This window comes from Lissotriton vulgaris, chromosome 1_1 (genome assembly GCF_964263255.1).
Source record: "Lissotriton vulgaris chromosome 1_1, aLisVul1.2, whole genome shotgun sequence".
Lineage (NCBI taxonomy): Eukaryota > Metazoa > Chordata > Amphibia > Caudata > Salamandridae > Lissotriton > Lissotriton vulgaris.
The window spans coordinates 1,425,016,844-1,425,038,569 of NC_141685.1; the positions used below are offsets into that span (position 1 = coordinate 1,425,016,844).

General features: G+C 44.9%; 1 protein-coding gene across 1 annotated transcript in view; it reads left to right on the top strand.

The window, feature by feature from the left end:
- The window catches only part of LOC147750636 (lysosomal alpha-glucosidase-like), an 817,641-nt gene that overhangs the window by 36,628 nt on the left and 759,287 nt on the right, over positions 1–21,726 (top strand). Inside the window, exon 2 of the mRNA XM_086967236.1 lies at positions 4,562–5,231. Coding sequence (XP_086823362.1) covers positions 4,562–5,231 — 670 coding nt within the window. The remainder of the gene's footprint in view (positions 1–4,561; positions 5,232–21,726) is intronic.

Consider the following 21,726-nt stretch of genomic DNA (forward strand, 5'->3'; position numbering starts at 1 on the left):
TAAAATACTCTGCACCGCTTTTTCTATGTGCCACTCCTCCTTATTACGAGTCTGGGCTCATCCCGGGCATCCGGCTCACCTTGGACCACAGCGCAATCTGGTTTGGCCTCACTGGGGGGTGGTGCAGCCGCTCAGCGCTGGAGCAGACCCGACGGCCGGCAGCTCTTTGTGACCACGGGTGGATCGGGTCCTGCTCTCTCCTACCTGTCAGACTCCACTCTGCTTCTCTTTATGGTCGGACCTCCTGTTGCCCTTTTTGTGACCCTAATTGTTCACTGGGCTCTCAGGCGGCTGTTGTTTATTGCGGTGATTGCACGCTGCTGCCGGCTCTCTTCTTACGCAAGATGGTGCCGCCCAGCTCCCCGGAGCTCGTCTTTCCTTTTTCCGGTTTCAATACGATCGGCTGTTCTTGCAGAGGCCGCCTCACCCCCCGAAGGGGGGGAGGCTCAGGGGCTGGCGCCATAACCCGCACTGTGACCCCAGTGGAAAACCGAAGCAAAACAGAGGGGGATGCCTCCCCCCAAAAGGAGAGCGTCTGATGGCGCCAAAAGGTGACCAATGGGCAGGTGGCACTAGGTATGAACCCCCCAATCAGGGGGCACCACCTGAGCACCAAGGTGGTAGAATTTGCGAATATAAGTCGCCGCTCGCCCAGGTAGCTCCTAACTTCGTGGAGCAGGGAGAGCGGCGCACCGACGGACTTCTGCAGACCCACCCACCCACACCTAAGGAACAGCAGTGTGGCAGGGCTGGATAGAGGCAAGGGTGTTTTGGCGGAAATTGCTATAAGGATTGGCTAAGGAGACACACCGACGGGCGGTGTGTAGGATGAGGGCCACTCACTTTTGGATTCCGCACGGCATGGTGAGGTGGCCGCGCCAAGGAGAGGAGTAGCAAAAGAAGATGGCGCTCGCGGCCCAGACCCGGCCGGACGGCAGGGCACAAAAGGTAGCGAGCTGGGGGCCTAACTCCAGAGAGAGAAGCTACCCTCCACTACACGCAGAGAGCGTGGGTGATCAACCAAATGGTGATCCCAGCAATAACTACCAAAGAGGACTACCAAGGACTAACAAAAGGAACTGGTTTTGGAGTGCCATTTACGAACTGATGTGTACCACAAGAGTATCGGCCCAGAAGCGGCCCAGGATGGTTTATGACATGTATGATTTATGACCAAGCTACGGCAGTTCGCAAATGACAAAGGTATAACCAGCATGTGTACAATCCTAATAAAACTGCGGCCAACAACGACCACAACAGATCCACGTGTTGTTGGCTAACTTTATTGTGATGATGGTAGGCGGGAGGGGGGCATACGTATGTCTTTCATGGAATGGGCACGGTGCGAGGGTTATTCGCCTCAGTTAATCACCGAAGGGAGTAGTGCTATTATCCAACATAGTGTGGGCACTTCTCCGGAGCAGGATATGGCAGGATAATGTCAGATTGGATGGCCCGCGGAAGGGAGCTCCGATAGAAGCATCTAAGTGGCCATGTTGCTAGGCCACGCCCCAGACAAGGTGCCTGTTATAGCATTTGCCACTAAGTTACCAATATCGAGAGCCACATTTTTAAAGGAGGACACATCTCCCTTTTGTATTGAGTTGGCCTTGAAATTATCCAAAAATCACACAGGGTTTCCTTGCATACTCTTGAATACCTCATCCTCCCTTTTTCCTTATAAATGATGCTATCGTGCTCATTGTTCTTATTCCTAGTGCCAAAATATTCAAACATTGGGAATGAAACGCCCATAAACTGTAACTTTACAATAAATGATAAGCAGCAATTATTTATGAGTATAAACATAACAAGTATAATTGTTCAGATTTGCTTTTGAAAACAATAGGTAGAATACTTTACATATTTCTTTCACTCTTAATAATCCTATTGAAAACCCAGAAAGCAGGGTTTCCGTGCACTGATTTTCAACATGTAAGGGATGTAAGAAAATGTCAGTCTAAACATCGAAACTCTTTGTAATTGAACACACCTCAGAGCCAGCTGATACTCATTAAATACCTGTGATACTGAACTAAGCAAGTGCTTACTGTTGAAAGACTCATTCTGTGCAATATAGTATCAGACAGTAAATTGTTCATCTGCAGAACACTTAACCACAAGGTCCATTACCAAGCGTTCAGCCACATGTGGCGCCGGCTTCAAAACTACCACAGGGAATTAGAATGAATTACTCAAACAAAGATGAGTTCAGACACTTTACGCTGCTCACAACATAACTGCATATGCCTGCGAATGCAATCTAAACACATTTACAACAGCCATATGTTCAAAGTATGACCAATTTCAAACAAAATAGTGCATAGGTCCAATATCGACTTAAATTAAGCAGCAGGAAAAGTGTATGTACTTTATGTACTGCCCTATTTATAGTGTTTGGTATATTTTTACTTTGTTGTCATTTCCAGCCCAGAGGAGTATGATTTTGAGAAATGTATTGTACTTTAGAAGTGCTACTTAATTAATACAAGGATTAGAGACTGCAAACTACGAACCTTCCGATTTGTAATACATTTTAGCAGTGAAAAAAATGAATAACCTTGTCATCCAGAAGGACTCATATCTGTCTGATATAATATAGCAGTACGCAAATAGTCACTCAGCAGACATAATTACATCAGTAACTCTATGCAGTGATAACTAAGGCTCATAAGAAACTTCTACTTCCTCATTGACAATGGCTAAAAACGCACACCGATTTGGACTAGTAGGATCTTACGATACTGAAAACTGTACAGTAATTTCTCAATTTACTCTCTCATTAGCCCTTTTATAAGAAAATGATTATGCAGGTGTGCAGTGGGTGAGTTATAGCACTTCCTGTTCCTTTAGAATTGAGAGGTAATCCATGGTGTGCAGTCCTTTTGGTGTAGAATGAACAACAAGCTTTAAAATGCAACCCATCTGTTTGTCAGATCTGCACTGCTGAGCTCCTAAAACTGTTATGCTACTTTGTTTTTGACAACACTTGCATAGTGCCTTAATAACAATAAGTAAAACAGTAATTTGATTATTTGTCCATTCCATCAGTTACCATATCACAGCAGCGCCCAATTGAGATTATTGTGCTGGATGCTGTTTCTGGGTAGAGGAATTCTCTAGGAAGAAATGAGTGTAGGACAATTGTGCACAGTCCTGTAATCTGATTTTTTGTTATGTAATTGATGGTATGTTTTAGTTGTTTACCCACCCTAAAAGTTTGGGTTCTGTTCACAAAAAAGTAGTAAATCTGTATAGACAGATTTACTTCTACATGCATGTGCAGATGTACTACTTTTTGTAAATTACCAATTCCTTTTGGAATCAGCATGGAAGACCAATCCTGGCTCAGATTTCCATGTGGATTGCATTGGGAAGCATGTCATTTCAAACTTTTTATTCCAATAACTTGATATAAAGTTGTTTGTGGTGGAGAACTATGCACAGTGTGAATCGATTACCTTGTGAGAATGTATTTTTACAAAATACAATTTTCTCTGGGGAGAAGATGTTATTCCTCGTGAATAAGACGCTCCTTGTGCATTTTCCCAAATATGGGGGTGACACATTCTGCTTCGCACACTGGAAGGAGAATTATGCCAGCCCTGTGCTGAAATACATCTCCTACCATGTCAAGGATGAGAATGAGTGGGATCCGGGCCGATCATGATGGCGGACGGACCTGAGTCCGTGCGCCACCATAGAGTAGGAGGGAACCTCCGCATGGCCTGCGGAGTTCCCTCCTGTGCAAGTAGGATGTGACCACCACCCTGGCGGTCACATCCTCTATGTTTACCATTGCGGCGGGTGTGGCTTCAAGCTGCATCCGCTGCAATGGTAAAAATGCATACTTTGCATTTGTATGCAGAAAGCGGCAGGCATCGTGCGGTGCCTGCCGATTTCTGCATACAAATGTAGGGGGGTACCATAGTTACCCGCCATGTGCACCCCCCACCCCCCCTTCACCCAGGGGGCCCGCAACGGGCCCCCGCAGTGAAGTTACACATGCTTTTCCACAGCGGAAAACCCGCCGCAGAAAAGCATTTTTGACAGCCCATCCTAGTATGGCTGACGGTGTCTGAGAGACACCGTCACCATATTAGAGCTTTTCCGCCGCGGTTGTAAGCCACTGCGGCGGAAAAGCTGCAGATGGAAACCAGGACCCACCAGCCATCCTAATGTGGCGGTGGGTCTTTGGTGGGTCCGCTGCGGTTTTTCCGCATCCTTCGGGCCGGCGGTGGCTTCCGCCGGTCCCGAGGATGCGGAAAAACCGCAATCCTAATCTGCCCTTATGGGAATGTGACAACGTCTATGTCTGGGAGAGCTCCCAAACTTTCAAGTCGTCACATCTTGAAACGCCCACTTTTCTAAACCTTTAGTGGATTTACTAGAGCGGAGATCCCCGCACTCTTGGCAAAGATCTCAATAAAAGGTACATTTGCCCATAACCCTAAGTTTAAAACCAAAAATACCTTTCTGAATGTGGCGCAAAGAGATTTTCATGTGCAATAAAAATATGATAAAGAGATTCATTAATGCTGTTTGATCTTTCCTTGCATAGTTCTAGCTCAGTGCCATCAATCAAGTACCTGCCCAACAGATATTCCAGAACAACTTCGTAAGGACTGCCACCCTGAACCTGGAGCTTCCCCAGAAGGCTGTGCAGCAAGAGGATGCTTATGGTGTCCCGCTCACATTCAAGGAACCCCATATTGTTTTCATGCTAACTCCACTGCACTCGAGTGCCACCTCATTCCAGACCACTCTAAAAAGGACTGCCATCCTGAGCCAGGGTCATCCGAAGCTCACTGCCTTGCTAAGCACTGCTGCTGGGCCGCCTCCAGCACACCGGGGACTCCCTGGTGCTTCTTCAGCACCGACGCATGCTCTATAATTCCTCCATCTAACCGAACTGATTGCCACCCTGAACCAGGTGCCACCCCCTCATCTTGCAGGAAGCGTGGATGTCTGTGGTGTGAGACAAGTGAAAGAGAACCTTTCTGCTTCCATGCCCCATATCAGCACCCATCATCCTGCTCTGCTGATACCCCTCCTCAGGAACGCATTGACTGCCATCCTCAACCTGGTCCAACTCAAGAAAAATGTCGCGTAAAAGGCTGCATCTGGTGTTCAACAAACGTCCCCAGTGCCCCCTGGTGCTTCTATCCAGATGCTGGGCAGCATGAATATTCTATGAGTGAAGGGCCAACAAAGACACCTAAAGGATGGAGGTAACTCTTATATTTCCTCTATTAATTTGAGGTTTTACATGACACTGTTGTGCTTTCTCGTTTTGTTTCGGGTAGGAGCCAGGGCCTGGACAGTTATGGTTGACGTGACGGTTCACTGCAAGAGCGACCTATCTGAGTCAATTTTAGTAGCAAGAAACTTGCAGCATTAGTCAGTGCTGAATCGAGAAGTGGAGTGTATTGCTAAATGTGCTGGCTCGGGAAAGAGGGGGTACGTCTAAATGTACAGGCCGGAAAACAAAAGGATGCACTGCTAAAATTGTTGTTTTAGGAAATCGGGGTTCACTGCTAAAATATGACTGGGGTGAAACGAGGAAACACTGCTAAATAATACTTTGGATACGCAGATTGCTGCATCGAAAACACAAATCCAGAAGCAGGGATTCACTGTAGCGCTCAGCTAAATGATGGGTCAGGGACTCTCTTGAATGGGAGAGTCAGTCAAAAACTGAAAGCTGCATCCGCGAAAAATGCTGGAATGAGGTCTGAGGTAATTGAGTTCATTTTTCAAAAATGGAACTCGTGCATCTGACAGTAAATGTGAGTATTTTCTTAAACAGGCAAACTGGTATTTGGAGTCAAAAAGCCTTTCTCAAAAAATATTTAAAATTTAGATTGCGGTTATAATTTATGCTGAGTTTATGGGAATTATTGCTGATATTTTTCTCCGTGGTCTACTTATCAGTGTCAGGAGTGAAAAATTCAAACAACTATATTTTCTTTTTTTTTTAAATTGCGTCCAATTCTTATGACTTTCAACCGTTTTGAATAGACACTATCCTGGCAAAGATATCAAGTTGTATACACACTTTCAAGGCTTTCGTGGACAGAGTGAATCCCTAAAATACCTAGGTGAGTCAAGCTCGCTTGGCATGCTATGAAAGTATTGGAATATTTTATGAATGGTATATCAAAACCTATGAATTATAATTAAGTGTGTAAATAATAGTCATCTTTAGTTTTCTCTAGTTTTCTGTTTAATTAACCTATTTCATAATATTATAAATGAGCTATAAAGTGCAAATATTGCAAGCCGCTTAAAATTTAAATTCCATAAAAAATAATCTTTCAGTGATTCACCATTCATACTTGGTTCAAACTTTGTGGCCTGCAACGTGGATCTGCTATGTAGTGCTCCATGTAAGAACTTGGGGGCAGATTTATAAGCCCCATGTGCCACTTTTGCGTCATTTTTCCCATGTTAAAAGTGACGCAAAAGTGGCGCAAGGAGCTTGTAAATCTGCCCCTTGATGTTTAACATAAAACAGAGCCTGTTCTATAATGAAACAAAACGTAATATTTGTGTTTTAGTTGTCACTATGCCTTATCACATTTGATGCATAAAACTGGGCACTGTGAAGCAGCGAAACACCTCTCAGTACATGGGCTTTGACCCTTCAAACATGCTGAATTATTGGCTTACTCCAATTGGCATATCTGACGTTTAGGTAAGGAATTGGTTAGATAGGTATATACGGACTGCACTTTGTTAGATGTCTCATGTTGGATGCAGTATGGCCTTGCCCAATCCACATGAGAGGCCTTTAAAACATCAGGGCAGAGCTGCCATTTCAGTGCTGAATTGCAGTAGGCCAAAGATTCAGCAATCAAATGCCAGAATAAATCTTTCAGAAATGTTTACACATGGCTCCTAACATTAACTAGGACAACTAAAAATGTACCTTAGAGTCTACAAGGCTGAGTGAGGTGTGTAATGTGTAGAAGTGAAACATTCTAAAAAGGTGATTTGTCTGTGTAGGAAAATAGCCCTTTCTGCAGGGTCACTTCCAAACGTTTGCCTTCCTCCTCCTACTTTTTGCTGAATTCGTTTTTGCTGATCTTAGGGCTATGAGCACATTACCACTGCTATCATGGCTAAAGTGCATGTGCTCTCTCCACTAAACATGGTTAAAATGGCACATACTCAATTGGCAGATTTAATTTACTTATACGTCCCTAGTAAAGTGCACTACATGTACCCAGGGCTTGTAAATGCAGTGCTACTGGTAGGCCTGCAGCACTGATTGTGCCACCCACTAAAGTAACCTTTAACCATGTTTCAGGCCCGCCATTGCTGAGCCTCTGTGTGCAGTTTACACTGCCATGTCGACCTGTCAAAATAAACACTTTATCTCTTCTACAGAATTTAAGATTTTGGAATCGATACAACGCAGTTCATATTTACTTGGTATTATACAGGTATGCTTTACGCATGTATTCTCACCCGCATGTTAACCATTGGTTCGGTTCAGACATTTTTTTATTTTGGGTGTCAAAGAAAATACTTCGTAAACACTCTCGAATAATCCCAGTTCAATGCATTGTTTCACTTCGCACTAAGAGCACTCATTAATGCTCTCTTAATCTTGTGTTTCCCAAATTGTTCCGCTGCAGTGAATACATAGAATGACATATAATACAGAAACTCCTTCAGTCAGCTCAGTTATCTATGCCATTTCTCGCAGTTTTCAGGAGCACTGTGATTCGGCGCATGTTTTCACCCTTATTACACAGCCACATTCGATGTAATTGTTACACCGGCACCAAATTATATATATATGCTTGAGATGGTGAAATTTTGTTTCTTTGCTGGTATTTAACCAAAGGGTCTAAATGCTTGATCATTATCATCATTTGTTCTTAGGATACACAGACCCCTGATGAAGGGTCCAAGACCCGAAACGCATAGGGATGATTGACATGGTATGTTGAATATCCGAAATACCAAGAATGAATCAACATGAAGTATATGCATCTATGAGAATTATCATAATGATGTCATGAAGACACAATAAAAAGTAATTCATTGACCAAAAGAAATTACAAATAATTGTGGATTTTATTTGAAATCAAAAAGGTTATTATAACCATACCTGAGTGCAACAGGGGGACACTAAGTTACTGCTAACTTAGTGCTACATATAGAAAATAAACCCTTTGCCAGACCCAAACCTTCCCTTTTTATACATGCAAATCACCCCTAAGTAGGTCTTGGATTAGCCAGAGGTCAGTGTGCAATTTATTGTGCAGGACAATTTACATGTCCTGGTAGTGCAAACCACTTAAATTAGTTTTTCACTACTGCAAACCTATCTCTTCCATAGGATGACATTGGGATTACTTTATAAGGGTACTTCCCAATTGTGAAGAGATAGACTATTCGAGTTTGGTCTTTCCGGTCTCACAATTTTGAATCCAAACTGCTGTTGAAATCGGACTTTAAATTAAACTTCTGGAAATTACATTTTAGAAAGTTGGAATTTTCTTACTTGAGCCATTTGGTGCCTGCTCCCTGTCTCTGATCACATGTCTGGGGTGGGTGACAGATGGCTTGTGTATTCCCCCTTGACATTCACACACAACGGGATCTTAGGTGGGATTTTTTAATTTTTTTATTTATTTTTTTCTGGATTTTTATATAGCACGAACTTGACCCGACGGTATTGGGTATCAGTGCGCTTTACATAGCACCAGTTGCGTACCAGTTGTGTTACACGAGGACACATTCATTTTTGTTAGGCATGGGGAGATTAAGTGATTTGCCCAGAATTACAGGATTGCAGCGTCATTGCCGAGACTTGAACCCAGTTTTCCAGATTTGAGGTCGACCGCCCTAGCCGTTAGGCCAACTCCTCTCCCCAACTTGATGGGTCATCCTGACAGGATGGGAAGGGGAGCTGGACCCTGCCTCACTTACACCTGAATATGCTGTATCCTGTCCCTAATCAAAAGGACTACATACCCCCTTTTAGTTAGTCTAGAGCCAGGGCAGGAAGGGAGGACCTCTGTGCACTTCAAAGGCATGTCTTTGATGTTTTCCCCACTTCAAAGACACAACTATCTATAAGTACTGGACTTTTGACACCACCACGTCAGTATACTTCTGGACCTGTGAAGACTCTGCCAAGAAGAAGGAAGGCTGTGTTGCTGTAAGGACTGCCACTCTGTTAGACTGCTGCTTTGCTGGACTCCTGCTTTGCTGGGCTGACCTGCTACCATACTGCCTTTCTGCCTGGACGAGATTGACTAGACCTGCATCACTTGAACCCAGAGTGACTCCAAGAGTTAGCTAGCTGGTCTCCTATCTTAAGTCTCGGGACATAAAAGACTACTGACCAACCTGATTTTGCACCTAGACTCTGCCATCTGTGAGTTTGCCCTGCCAAGTATTACCACCCCAGTCCTGGCTCCTTCGAAGTGAGCCCAAGGTGTATCTCCAGTGGGACCGATGCATCCTTTGCTGAGCAATGCATCCCCAAGCAGATCCGATCCATCTCCTCGGCTGAGTGGCACATCTGCGAGCAGAACCGATGTATCACAGCTGTTGAGGGGATTTGGCCCATTGCAAAAGACTCACATGGCCGCAGCCTCCTGCATTTGATTTATTTATTTATTTATGAGCTTATAAAGCGCGCTTATGCCCAAGGGCGTCCTGGCGCTACATACTGACTCTGGAGCTGAACAGGGAGTTAATCCATGAATAGCCAGGTTTGAGCCCCTTTCGGAATGGGAGAAGCTCTGGTGTGTTTCAGGTAGGCTGTTCCAAGCTTTTGCCGCACAGAAGAGGGAGCTGCATCCTCCCCATCTGGCCTTTTTTGCCCGTGGCACCACCACCAGTTTGCTGTCAGCTGATCGAAGCGCTCTGCCCAGCACATACCTTTTTATCACACTGCTCAAAAACTCTGGGCCTATGCCCTTCAATGCTTTAAAGACTGTACATAAAGCTTTGAACTGAGTACGCCTAGGTACTGGCAGGCAGTGCAATTGTCTGAGCCCCTCACGTACTGACACAAATCTGGGAATACCAAGCAGCAGTCTAGCCGCCGCGTTTTGAACCAACTGGAGTCTATATTCATACTTTTTTTTCAGATTGAGATACAGGCTATTGCAGTAGTCCAAACGCGACAGTGTGGCGGCAGTAAAAGCCGTCCTGAAACCCTCCACTGGTAGGAAACATTTATTTTTCCTTAATGTCCTAAGGATATGAAAACTGGATGATACTACTCCGCTAACATGATCCCCATAATCCAGGTTGTGATCAATAATCACACCCAGGTTTCTGGCCTTCCCAGTACCAATAGGAGGATTTCCCAATGCCTCTGGCCACATATCCGGGGTCCGGATGTTGGGATTGTTTCCAAACAGAATAACCTCGGTCTTCCCGGCGTTCAATTTAAGACAATTGTGGTAAATATTTGATTTACCGTCTTAATTTCTATGCAGGTAAGTACTTAAACAAAGATAACTCAATCGGAAAGAAAGAGGCAGAGTCCGTGGTGTTAGAGTTCTTAGGGGTTTTATTCCTTAAAAAGGAATGGTCATGGTACCAGATCGGATATCGGGTTCCTGCCACCACTGGGGTGCAGGAAGGGATAGAGCAATATTTTATTGACAATACATAGCTTATATACTTAAATCACATTATAGAAACCAATACAGTAGGCGTAACAGCTGAGAGAAACAAGATAAGAGCACACACGTGGTAGTGATACGTAATTAGAAGGCGTGAACTAGGCGTGAATATAGAAAACGTCACATGTAAGTGTCACAAGTAGGTGGGTGCAAAGCAGAATATTGCAATGTCAGCAGAAATCGGAGGCCTGGATGCGCGCGCAGCTGCATGACGTGGGCATGACGTGAAACTGGAGGGTGCAGGGGACTTGACATTTACACTAGCGGAAAGAGACAGAAGTCTGGCATGTCAGATCAACTCGTACCACTATCATATCTGATATCTGATGTTTAGGAACCATATTATCGAAAGGAAAAGGTCTCTGGGGCAGAAGCTATTCTATACTGACTGTGAGTGCGTGTATAAGCGTCTAAGTGTCTGCATGAGATGCGAGGGGGCATGGGCCTACCATGGTAACAGAGGCTATGAATTACTTGCACGGAGACAGTGAGGCCGGGCCCTTTGCTCTGCAGCTGGGGGGATGTTTACTTAAACTAGTAGGTAGGAATGTATTTTCGAGGAGCGGAACAGATAATGCGAAGGTTGAATTTGGTCTTGGCAGGCAGCAGGCTGAGCTAAGCGCCGTGAGCCGCGCAGGGAGTAAGGCAGAGGTCACGGGTACAGAGGCAGCCCAGGCTGAGGCATTCAGAGTCAGAAGGCAGAAAAAGGCTTGATGGCAGAATTCAGGGCCTACTTCGCCAGAGCTGAAAAACGTGTAAAGTACACCACAAAAAGACGTTGGCATAGCATATTTAGAAACTGAATATTCAACCCGTTCATGGCGGGTCTGAAAGAGGACATGTTAACGTTGGACGCAAATGTATTTGCGTCTTCATAGCTGGCACAGGAGGGAAGTTACATGCACTTTAAGTTCGTACATGGAGACGGTGGGGTACACGTTAGGGAACATTTCTTGACCATAAAATTTATATTTCCTCATTCCCTCCTTGTTCCCTACGGACCCTTCATGATATATCGATCCTCATGAATCGATCAGTCTGTTCTTGTAACATCATTTGCTCTTCTTTCTTCTTTTTGCGTTTTGAGTGAAAACTGGAATGTGCAATGCACGATGTGGAGCACAGTCCACAAATCGCTGGCCCACATTGTAGGCACAGGCAGCAACTGAATACTATGACAAGAGCAATGCCTAGGAAGGATAGGATCTTCCATCCCCAAGCAGTCAACGTTGTCCAGAACCAACCGGACCAAGTCCAGGTGCCTGGATTCTGATGTATCAAACTTGCAATTTTATGAAGACGTGTAATAGCTTGGTATACCGTTGGTGCGTTTTCTGGAATGAAAACACAGCAACTTGACCCGATGACCTTACAAGCTCCGTCTCTATCTGCCAAGATGACGTCAATAACAAGACGGTTTTGAAGAACAACAACCCGCATGGCGGACTGCTCCTCTGTTAAGTTGCCTAGAGCGGAGGTAGTCTCATTCACTACTGCTTCGAGTGTTCTAGTTAATCTACGTATTAGTTTACTGTTTTGGACGGGGCCTGTGAAGAAAAAGAATCCTTTATTGAAATCTGTGTATTGCTCCCATGCCGTTTCAGTATAGTCGACAATTGGGAGATCTCTTCTGAGTCTACTCTTTACTAGATTTGTATTTCTGTGATAATCAGGAGGGGCTAGGAAAACAGGTGGCAGAAGGAAGGCAATGTAACAGGTACCATCCCAATCTGGAGGTAAACGTATGTATGCGGTATGGCCACAAACAAAATAGGAATGACGAGTAGCTCTAAAGGAAGACTTGCCATGATCACTGAATTCGACCACAGTAGTACATTTACTATGACCTAAGTGTACTGAACCCTTCTTTCTGACACATAAGTCACCTGTGACTGGTAATACTGACATAGCAGGGAGAACTGGTGCAGCTTCGGATTCAACAGTAAGAATCATGAGGTTAATTGTATAATTACCTAATCCATATACTTCATTTTCTAGATCAGTTCCTGTCCTAATGGGAAGTCCCTTCTTGTCAGGGTAGCAGACGTTGAGCAGAACTAGGTTCAGGTTTCCCCAAATCCAATTCCCCTCGAAAACAGCAATATCAGAATCTAAAGAATTAATTAACCTAAACCATGCACCACAGGATCCATTGTGAGTGAACGGGTACGGAAAGAGAGGCAGAACTCCCTTATATTTCTGATAGGGAGGGAGTCGGCCACATATACAACAGTTTGTAGCATTGTTAGTCTGATGGGAGTGATGTAACATACTAATGAATGTGTTGTTGCGCAGCGCCAGTCTGTAAGATAGTTCATGAGGCGGTAATTCACTAAAAGAATGTTCGGCAGTTACATTGTAAGCAGAGTGTTCACGCTTAAAGATAGGGTAGTATATTGGCAGTAGTATACTAGCAACAATAATCAAAAGACTTAGAAAAAACATAACCAATAATGTCACTATACAGTGACTGCGGAGTGATTTACAGTATGTACGTTTCTTGAGTTGTCTCTCTCTCTCTCTATCTCGATCTAGGGGATACATGCCAGAAACTATTTAACCGATTCACCTAGGGGAGGACTTAAACAATTAAACTGTCTGACTTGCTAGATCGAAGTTTTGTTCGATACTCCTCTTGGGGAGTTTTCTCTCGCTTGGGAACTTTAGAGTCACTAGATTCGAGGCAGTCCTTTGAGGGGGTGGACGAGTCAGTTTCTGGCAGCAGTTCGTTACATTTTTTAATATGACTCGTGTGGATCCACCCCTTTCGGCCTTCCACTTTAATCGCGGTCCTCGTGGTAAGAAGGACGATCTTCGGCTCCTTCCAGCGGGGCTCCAGCGGGCTTTTCCTGTCGAAATTGCGAATCAACACAGTATCGCCGGGACGGACATCGTGTGGCTTTACATCAGTGTTGTCGGGAAAGGCTGCGGCAACCTGTGAACGACATGATTGGAGTGCAGACATCAAGGAGGCAAGGTAATCTGTCAGCATATTACAATCAACATCGGTGATTTTCTTAGGCATGGGCGTCCCCCACATATTCGGTGGTCTGCCAAAGACCACTTCATACGGGGATAGCCCTGATCTCGAATGGGGGACCATTCTCATGTAGAACAGTGCAACTGGCAGGGCGACTATCCAGTCGACCCCTTTCTCTTTACAGATTTTGGCAAGGCGTGTTTTCAATGTCTGGTTATGCCTTTCTACAAGGCCAGCGGCCTCGGGATGTCGGACACAATGGAATCTCCACTGATATCCCAGCAGAAGGGAAACCTGTTTCATGAGCTCGGATGAGAATGGCTGTCCGTTATCTGAGTACACGATACGAGGCAAGCCGTAACGTGGGAAGAATTCTCGAACCAGCTGCCTGGCAGTGGTCGGGGCAGTGTAATCTGGGACTGGATATGCTTCGGTCCAACGGGAAAGTGCACAAACAACTACGAGGACGTACTTAAATCCTCGACATCGGTCCATCTGGATATAATCCATCTGGGGGACTTCAAAAGGGTGATCGGGAGGATGAAATCCACCTTGCTCTACAGGGACGCTTTTACCTGGATTGAACTGACAACAGATCATGCAAGTACGCACTTTCTGTTTTGCTGCTGCTCGTAAGTGTTTGTTGTACCAGAGATTCTGTAAACTGTCTAACATAGCTTTTTATCCTAGGTGTGCTGGACTATGTGCTGTATTTATTATGACTTGAACCATAGAGTCAGGGAGAAACCATGTAGATTTTCCCTTCGTCATCCATCCTTGATCTGTCTGAATCCCTCCTAGTTCAGTCCATTTCTTGATTTCATCTGGAGTGGCATGTGTCTGAATATCGATTACATCTAGTGTGGGATCTTTAACTGTCATACAATGTGTCGGTACTATGGTCTTTGTCACGTCAGTTGTCTGGGTGTGAGTCAATGCTGTATGTTTTGCTGTTTGGTCTGCCAGGTCATTACCCTGGGAAACAGAATCTGTAACTTTAGTATGTGCTTTACACTTCATGATGGATATGCCTGAGGGCAGATGTATTGCTTCTAACAGGGCTTGAATGAGGGAACCGTGTTGGATCTTGGCACCGTGAGAGGTCAAAAAACCTCGTTCTTGCCATAACACTCCGAAGTCGTGTACGACTCCGAAAGCATAACGGGAATCTGTGTATATGTTAACATTTCTGTTCTTGGCTAGTATGCAGGCTCGGGTCAGAGCAATGAGCTCCGCCGCTTGAGCAGACAGTGTGTCAATACGATGTGTTTCTTTGACTTCAGTTTCAGTGGTCACTGCATACGCGGCCACTAATTCTCCTGTACTTGTTCTCATACATGAACCGTCCACGTAAAGTGTCAGGTCTGGATTTGTCAATGGAACATCTGTTAAGTCTCGTCGGGGCTTTGTTACTGCATTAATGATTTCTATACAATCATGCAGGGCTGGATCTGTCATAATCGAAGGTAACAATGTTGCGGGGTTTAGAATGCTACAGCGTCTGATTTCTATGTGTGGCTGGAATAGCGTCAATTCATAACCTGTCAGTCGTGCTATAGTCAAGTGTTGAGTCTGGGTTCGGTTTAGAAGGACCTCTACAGAATGTGGAACTTGCACTGTTAATGGATGTCCTAATACAATTGAGTCGCTCTGTCTGATTGCTAGGGCTGTCGCTGCAACTGACTTTAAGCACGCAGGGAGTGCCTGGGCTACTGAATCCAATGTACTTGAAAAATTAAGCGCAAGGCTTATGTGAACCTGCTTGGTCTTGAGTGAGGACAGATAACGCTGTACCATCACGTTCTGTAACAAAAAGTGTAAAAGGTTTGTTGTAACATGGTGTTGCTAGAACTGGTGCTTGACATAAAGCTTTCTTTAATTCTTCAAAAGCCTGTGTATGTTCCTGAGTCCAAGGGAGGGCAGTCGAAGTCGCTGCCTCCTGTGTTGTCAACTGAATGAGTGGTTTAGCTAGAAATGCATACTGAGGAATCCATTGTCTGCAGTACGAGGTGAGGCCTATAAAGGCCCGCACTTCCTTTTGTGTCTGGGGTTGCGGCATATTTACAATTAGCTGGATGCGATCAGGAGTGAGCTGTCTCCCCACTTTGGACAGCAAGTGACCCAAGTACACAACTTGCTGAACACAGAATTGTAGCTTCGAAGGAGACACCTTGTGTCCCTTGTCGGCCAGAAAATGTAAAACCGTCAGTGATGCTTGCTCACATTCGGGTTCACTTCGTGCGGTGATCAGCAGATCATCGACGTACTGTAGTAAGGCAGTGTTAACTGGCATTTGGATACAATCAAGTTGTCTTTTCAGTGCTTGGCTATAGATGCTGGGGCTTTCTGTGAATCCTTGAGGTGCGTGTGAAAATTTGAAACTTCGTCCATTTAAACTAAATCCGAAGAGATATTGGCTCTCTGGATCAATGGGCACACTGAAGAAGGCGTTCTTGAGGTCAATTACAGTAAAGAACGTTGCTTCTGAATCAATAGCAGTCAATAAGGATGAGATGTCGGGAACCACAGGGTACTGTGGAACAATGCATTTATTCAGTTCTCGTAAATCAATCACCAGCCGATATACTGGCGGTGCATTGGGATCAGTACGTTTTAGAATCGGAATGATAGGGGAATTACAGATATTGGAGTCGGTTTCTACGACCACTCCTTGGGCAATGAGCTCTTCAATGATTTCCAGTAAAGCCACTACAGCATCGGGTGGTAACTTGTATTGTCTGATTCGGGGTAAAACAACACCTGGCTTGAGTGTAACACGGTATGGTGTAATGTGCATGCAGCCTACATCGGTTGGGCCTTGTGCCCACAGGTGTTTCGGTACATTTTTCAATCTGACATCAAACTCTCGTAATACATAGTGACCCTTGAAGTCTCGCAAGAAAAGTCTAACTCCTTCCGGAGAACAGCATATCACAGCTCCTAGAGCCTTCAATGTTTTGATACCTAACAAGTTTTCTGGACATGATTTCGTTAGTAATAAGTCTGTAACACGTGATAATGGACCTACGGCTAGGGGGACGGGTTTCGATACCTCATTTACAATAGGCTGTCCTGAAAAACCAAGGGAAACATTCTGTGAGCCTGAGAGGGGTGCCCCTGGGACTTCATCATGGCTGATTGTTGTGCGGCTTGCCCCTGTGTCAATTAAAAACTTTCTGTCTTTTCCCAATACTTGACTGTGTACATAAGGACCCTCTTGATCTACAGGAATCTCAATAAGAGGCAAGCCAACCTCCCTCTCTAGGCTGTTTCATGTGTATCGCTGATAATCGGGATAATCTGATTGGGCATACTGGCACATCTGCCGTGAAACTTGCTGTGTCGCGGCAATGGGCTGTGGCTGTGATGCCGCTGTGGCCTGTCCTGTATGTGATGAAGCATGCATAGGTTGTGAATTCTGCGAAGTCTGTTGTTGGCCCTGGTCTTGTCTAGGCGGATGCAGTCTTTCTTTAGTTTTACCTGTTGCTATATTGTGTTTCAGGACTGGACATTCATGTACGTAGTGACCTGGCTGCTTGCAATAGTTGCATGTCCCTTTAACGGGAGCTGCTGCATTACCTGTCTGGGTCGTACCCTTTCTCTGGCCGTCGGCTGGAACCGACTGGGCCACTAACATTTTCATTTTCGTGTCTTTCATGCGTCTCTGTTCATGATCCTGTTCTTCTCTAATTCTGTTCTGATGATACTGTAACATCTGTAACATCTGGGATGGCGTATTTGCTTGCCATGTGCTTTCGACTTTATATACTCGATTCTTAACTTGCGTTAGGGAATTCTCTACTAATTTACTTACAAAAAGGTGTGGGTATGACTCGCTACTTGGTTTCAGGCCACTATTAATAATAAAACATTTCTCGAATCTTGAATAGAAGTCACTAGTATCTTCATCGTGTTTCTGTTTACAGGCTGAGATTGCGTCCCAGTCTTCCTTTTTAGTTGTCAATAATCTGGGCAAGACCTGTACTATCAAACCTGGTAATGCTTTAGCTTTTTCCCCAAGGCCTAGCCCTGGAGTACGAATTTTTTCCTCGTCTTCTATTTCAGTCCATATAATCTTTTTATCTCCCACCTCCCATTCTCTTTCCTTGAGCTTCTCGTAGATGCCGGTGGGCAACAGAACCTTTAACAATTTCATAATATCAGTATAGGTGTAATCTCCCATGAGTAACATATCCTTAAGTTCTCTGTGAAAACCTGCAGGGTCTTTATCGTGACAGGGTACTAGTTTCTTCATCTCCAATAATTCTAACTTGGTCAGAGGTGTGTATACATACACACGTTTCAGGGTATTATCGGTGCCCATAACTGGATGTACTTCTCGTAATGGGTTCTGCCTTTCAAAATGCTCCATATGAAACATTTTCCTTTCTGGGGGCGGAGCGGAAACATATTGTGGGCCTAAGAAAGTGTTATATCTGTGCCGTTGTTCTAGAATTATTTGAATTAACTTGGTAATTAGGCCTCTCCATCTATTCATAAGTAGCGCTTCTAATGTATCAGGTAAGGGACCTGGATCAGAATGTTGATTTCTGTATAACGTGAGGAGGTGCTGAATCATATATATACCTGCTAATTTCTGCTCGTCTGGGGAAAGGTTCAGAAATGTCTGTGCTACTGTGTCATCATTGTATATATTAGTATTGTCAGCCCATAATACTGCTGACCGGGCTAGTTCTTGTTCATCCATAGAATTGAGTACATGGCACCCCATTCGTTCTCGAAGCATTTTATCAGTGTCTTGAAACAGATATTCAGGAGAATTCGGTTTTGATATGCCAGAGAGAAAAACTCTCTTGCTTTCTGGGCGAATGCCTTTCCTAAGGTAAGTTCCCTTACCTACATACGCTATCGTATCTGTAGTCGTTTCTGGTTCTTCAGGTCCTTCCTCCTCCTCGGAGGAGCCATTTTCTTTTTCTTTTTCGTGTATTTCTATTACTGCTTTTCTTATTTTCTTGTACATGCTAGATATGCAATTCTGTCTATCATGCTTTCCTTCGGCTATATTTTGACCCCACCTGTTTAGTGCTTCCATTTCTTCCTGGTCTACCCCAGGCCTGTCTCGGTCTCTTATTAAGCAATTTATGAAAAAACGTAATACATATGCTTGAGTGTCAACTTTCTGGTGCACCAGGGTCTCCTTAATACTTTCAGGATTTTCCCCAGTCTGGACAAAATGATATATTCTATCTAGATGATCAGTCATCCCCGGGATTAACACTAGATAATCTGTGGCTTGTCGCAAACGTAGTGATGCTATCAACATTCTATCGTCTTTACCGGGTACTGGATCATATCTGCAAACTGGAAGGGGTTCTTTGAGTATGTCGAGACGGGGTGATTGGGGTGTATATGGCTTCAGCGTGTCCCTAACGTGTAATCTGTGTGTTGCTGGCGGGGTCTGAAGACCCCCCGTTGCACCTCCTGGGGCGGAGGCTTGGGCATTATCTCTCTGTGGAGTCTGTATGTGTACCTGACCTTGTCTCTTAGTTGGATCAGGCAAAAACGGATTTGGTATTTTAACCTTAGGTGTGGGAAGTGGTGGGGGTGGAGGGACAGGCTGTCGAACGGGGGAACTCTGTTGCGGTAATGGCGGGATATGGTCTTGAGCCGGGTTGCCACCTCCGTCACCGTCAGTAGGCGGTACGCGGGCAGGTGGGTTGGTGTAAGCGGGTGCTACATCATCTAGATAGGAAGCCAGGAATATGTCTTTAGTGGTCCTGTGGTTTACTTTAGTTGGAACCAATGGTGGCGGCAGATCTTTCGGTATTTCTGAATTGGCTTCAGGCGAACCCTCGGCCACTAAGTACATGCCATTTACAAGATTGTTTCGTGCGCGGTCTACTTGTTCGGCTTTTACTCGGATCCCTTCTTTAACTAATTCATTTTCTCGGACTCTATCCGGCGCTTCTCTAAGTCTGTCTTCTTTTCGGAGTTCTTTTTCGGCTCGTTTATGTGATTCCTTACGCCATAATTCTATGGCATCTTTCTGTGATTGTCTGGCTTTCTTTCTCCATAGTGCTTCTTCTACTTTCAGGATGCACTCGGCATCCCATGTTCCTGTAGCGGGCCATCTGTGTCTTTCTTCTAGGTGCTTAGTATAATCGGCCCATAAATCTAGATACAGTATGGCGTCTATGCCATGCTTATGGTACATGTAATTTCCAGGCGTGTCCCTAGGGGGGATAGGAATTTCTTCCTCTAGCATCCCTTTCCTAGTTCCTATCTGCTTTAACTTATTGAAAAACGGCATTTTGTCTACTTAGTACTGGATACTCAATCCTTGCTACTTTAACTCTGAACACAACTAGTTACACAAAAACACAATAATGCACATTAAACAATCACTCATACCACGACATTAATCACATGAGAGAACATTTTGAACATATATCTCTACCCTCGGAACTAGATGTACTGCTAAACAGTACAGATACACTGTCGAAGACAGTGCAAGAACTTGAATAACGGATATACTGCTAAACAGTACAGATACACTGTCTAAAACAGTGCAGACCGCGTTTGTGTACCCAAACCCGTCTTTACCGGATACATTATAATGCACCCGTCTAGATACGTCCCAGCAATGGTACTCACCGGGAAGCACGGAAACAGAAGGCCTCGAAAAACTTGACTGGACTGGACCGGACTCAACTCGACTCGACACGTGGATACTTCGGAAACTGGTGGGCCTCTTGACACCTCGGACCTTGCTTCTTTCAGCTAGGCTCTGGTCGGGATCCTCCGCACTCCTCACCGCCTCGTCTGGGTGCTGATCGCAGTCTCCGTCACCTCCGTGGGCCAGAGGGAGATACAGGAAATCCTGCGGGTACGCGTAGTTCCGTCTTGACTGATGGCAGGGGGCAAAGCTTGCAACGCACCAACCGGCGCGTGGGGTGGGGGAGGGGTCCCTGTTCGGGCGCCAAAATAATGTGGTAAATATTTGATTTACCGTCTTAATTTCTATGCAGGTAAGTACTTAAACAAAAATAACTCAATCGGAAAGAAAGAGGCAGAGTCCGTGGTGTTAGAGTTCTTAGGGGTTTTATTCCTTAAAAAGGAATGGTCATGGTACCAGATCGGATATCGGGTTCCTGCCACCACTGGGGTGCAGGAAGGGATAGAGCAATATTTTATTGACAATACATAGCTTATATACTTAAATCACATTATAGAAACCAATACAGTAGGCGTAACAGCTGAGAGAAACAAGATAAGAGCACACACGTGGTAGTGATACGTAATTAGAAGGCGTGAACTAGGCGTGCATATAGAAAACGTCACATGTAAGTGTCACAAGTAGGTGGGTGCAAAGCAGAATATTGCAATGTCAGCAGAAATCGGAGGCCTGGATGCGCGCGCAGCTGCATGACGTGGGCATGACGTGAAACTGGAGGGTGCAGGGGACTTGACATTTACACTAGCGGAAAGAGACAGAAGTCTGGCATGTCAGATCAACTCGTACCACTATCATATCTGATATCTGATGTTTAGGAACCATATTATCGAAAGGAAAAGGTCTCTGGGGCAGAAGCTATTCTATACTGACTGTGAGTGCGTGTATAAGCGTCTAAGTGTCTGCATGAGATGCGAGGGGGCATGGGCCTACCATGGTAACAGAGGCTATGAATTACTTGCACGGAGACAGTGAGGCCGGGCCCTTTGCTCTGCAGCTGGGGGGATGTTTACTTAAACTAGTAGGTAGGAATGTATTTTCGAGGAGCGGAACAGATAATGCGAAGGTTGAATTTGGTCTTGGCAGGCAGCATGCTGAGCTAAGCGCCGTGAGCCGCGCAGGGAGTAAGGCAGAGGTCACGGGTACAGAGGCAGCCCAGGCTGAGGCGTTCAGAGTCAGAAGGCAGAAAAAGGCTTGATGGCAGAATTCAGGGCCTACTTCGCCAGAGCTGAAAAACGTGTAAAGTACACCACAAAAAGACGTTGGCATAGCATATTTAGAAACTGAATATTCAACCCGTTCATGGCGGGTCTGAAAGAGGACATGTTAACGTTGGACGCAAATGTATTTGCGTCTTCATAGCTGGCACAGGAGGGAAGTTACATGCACTT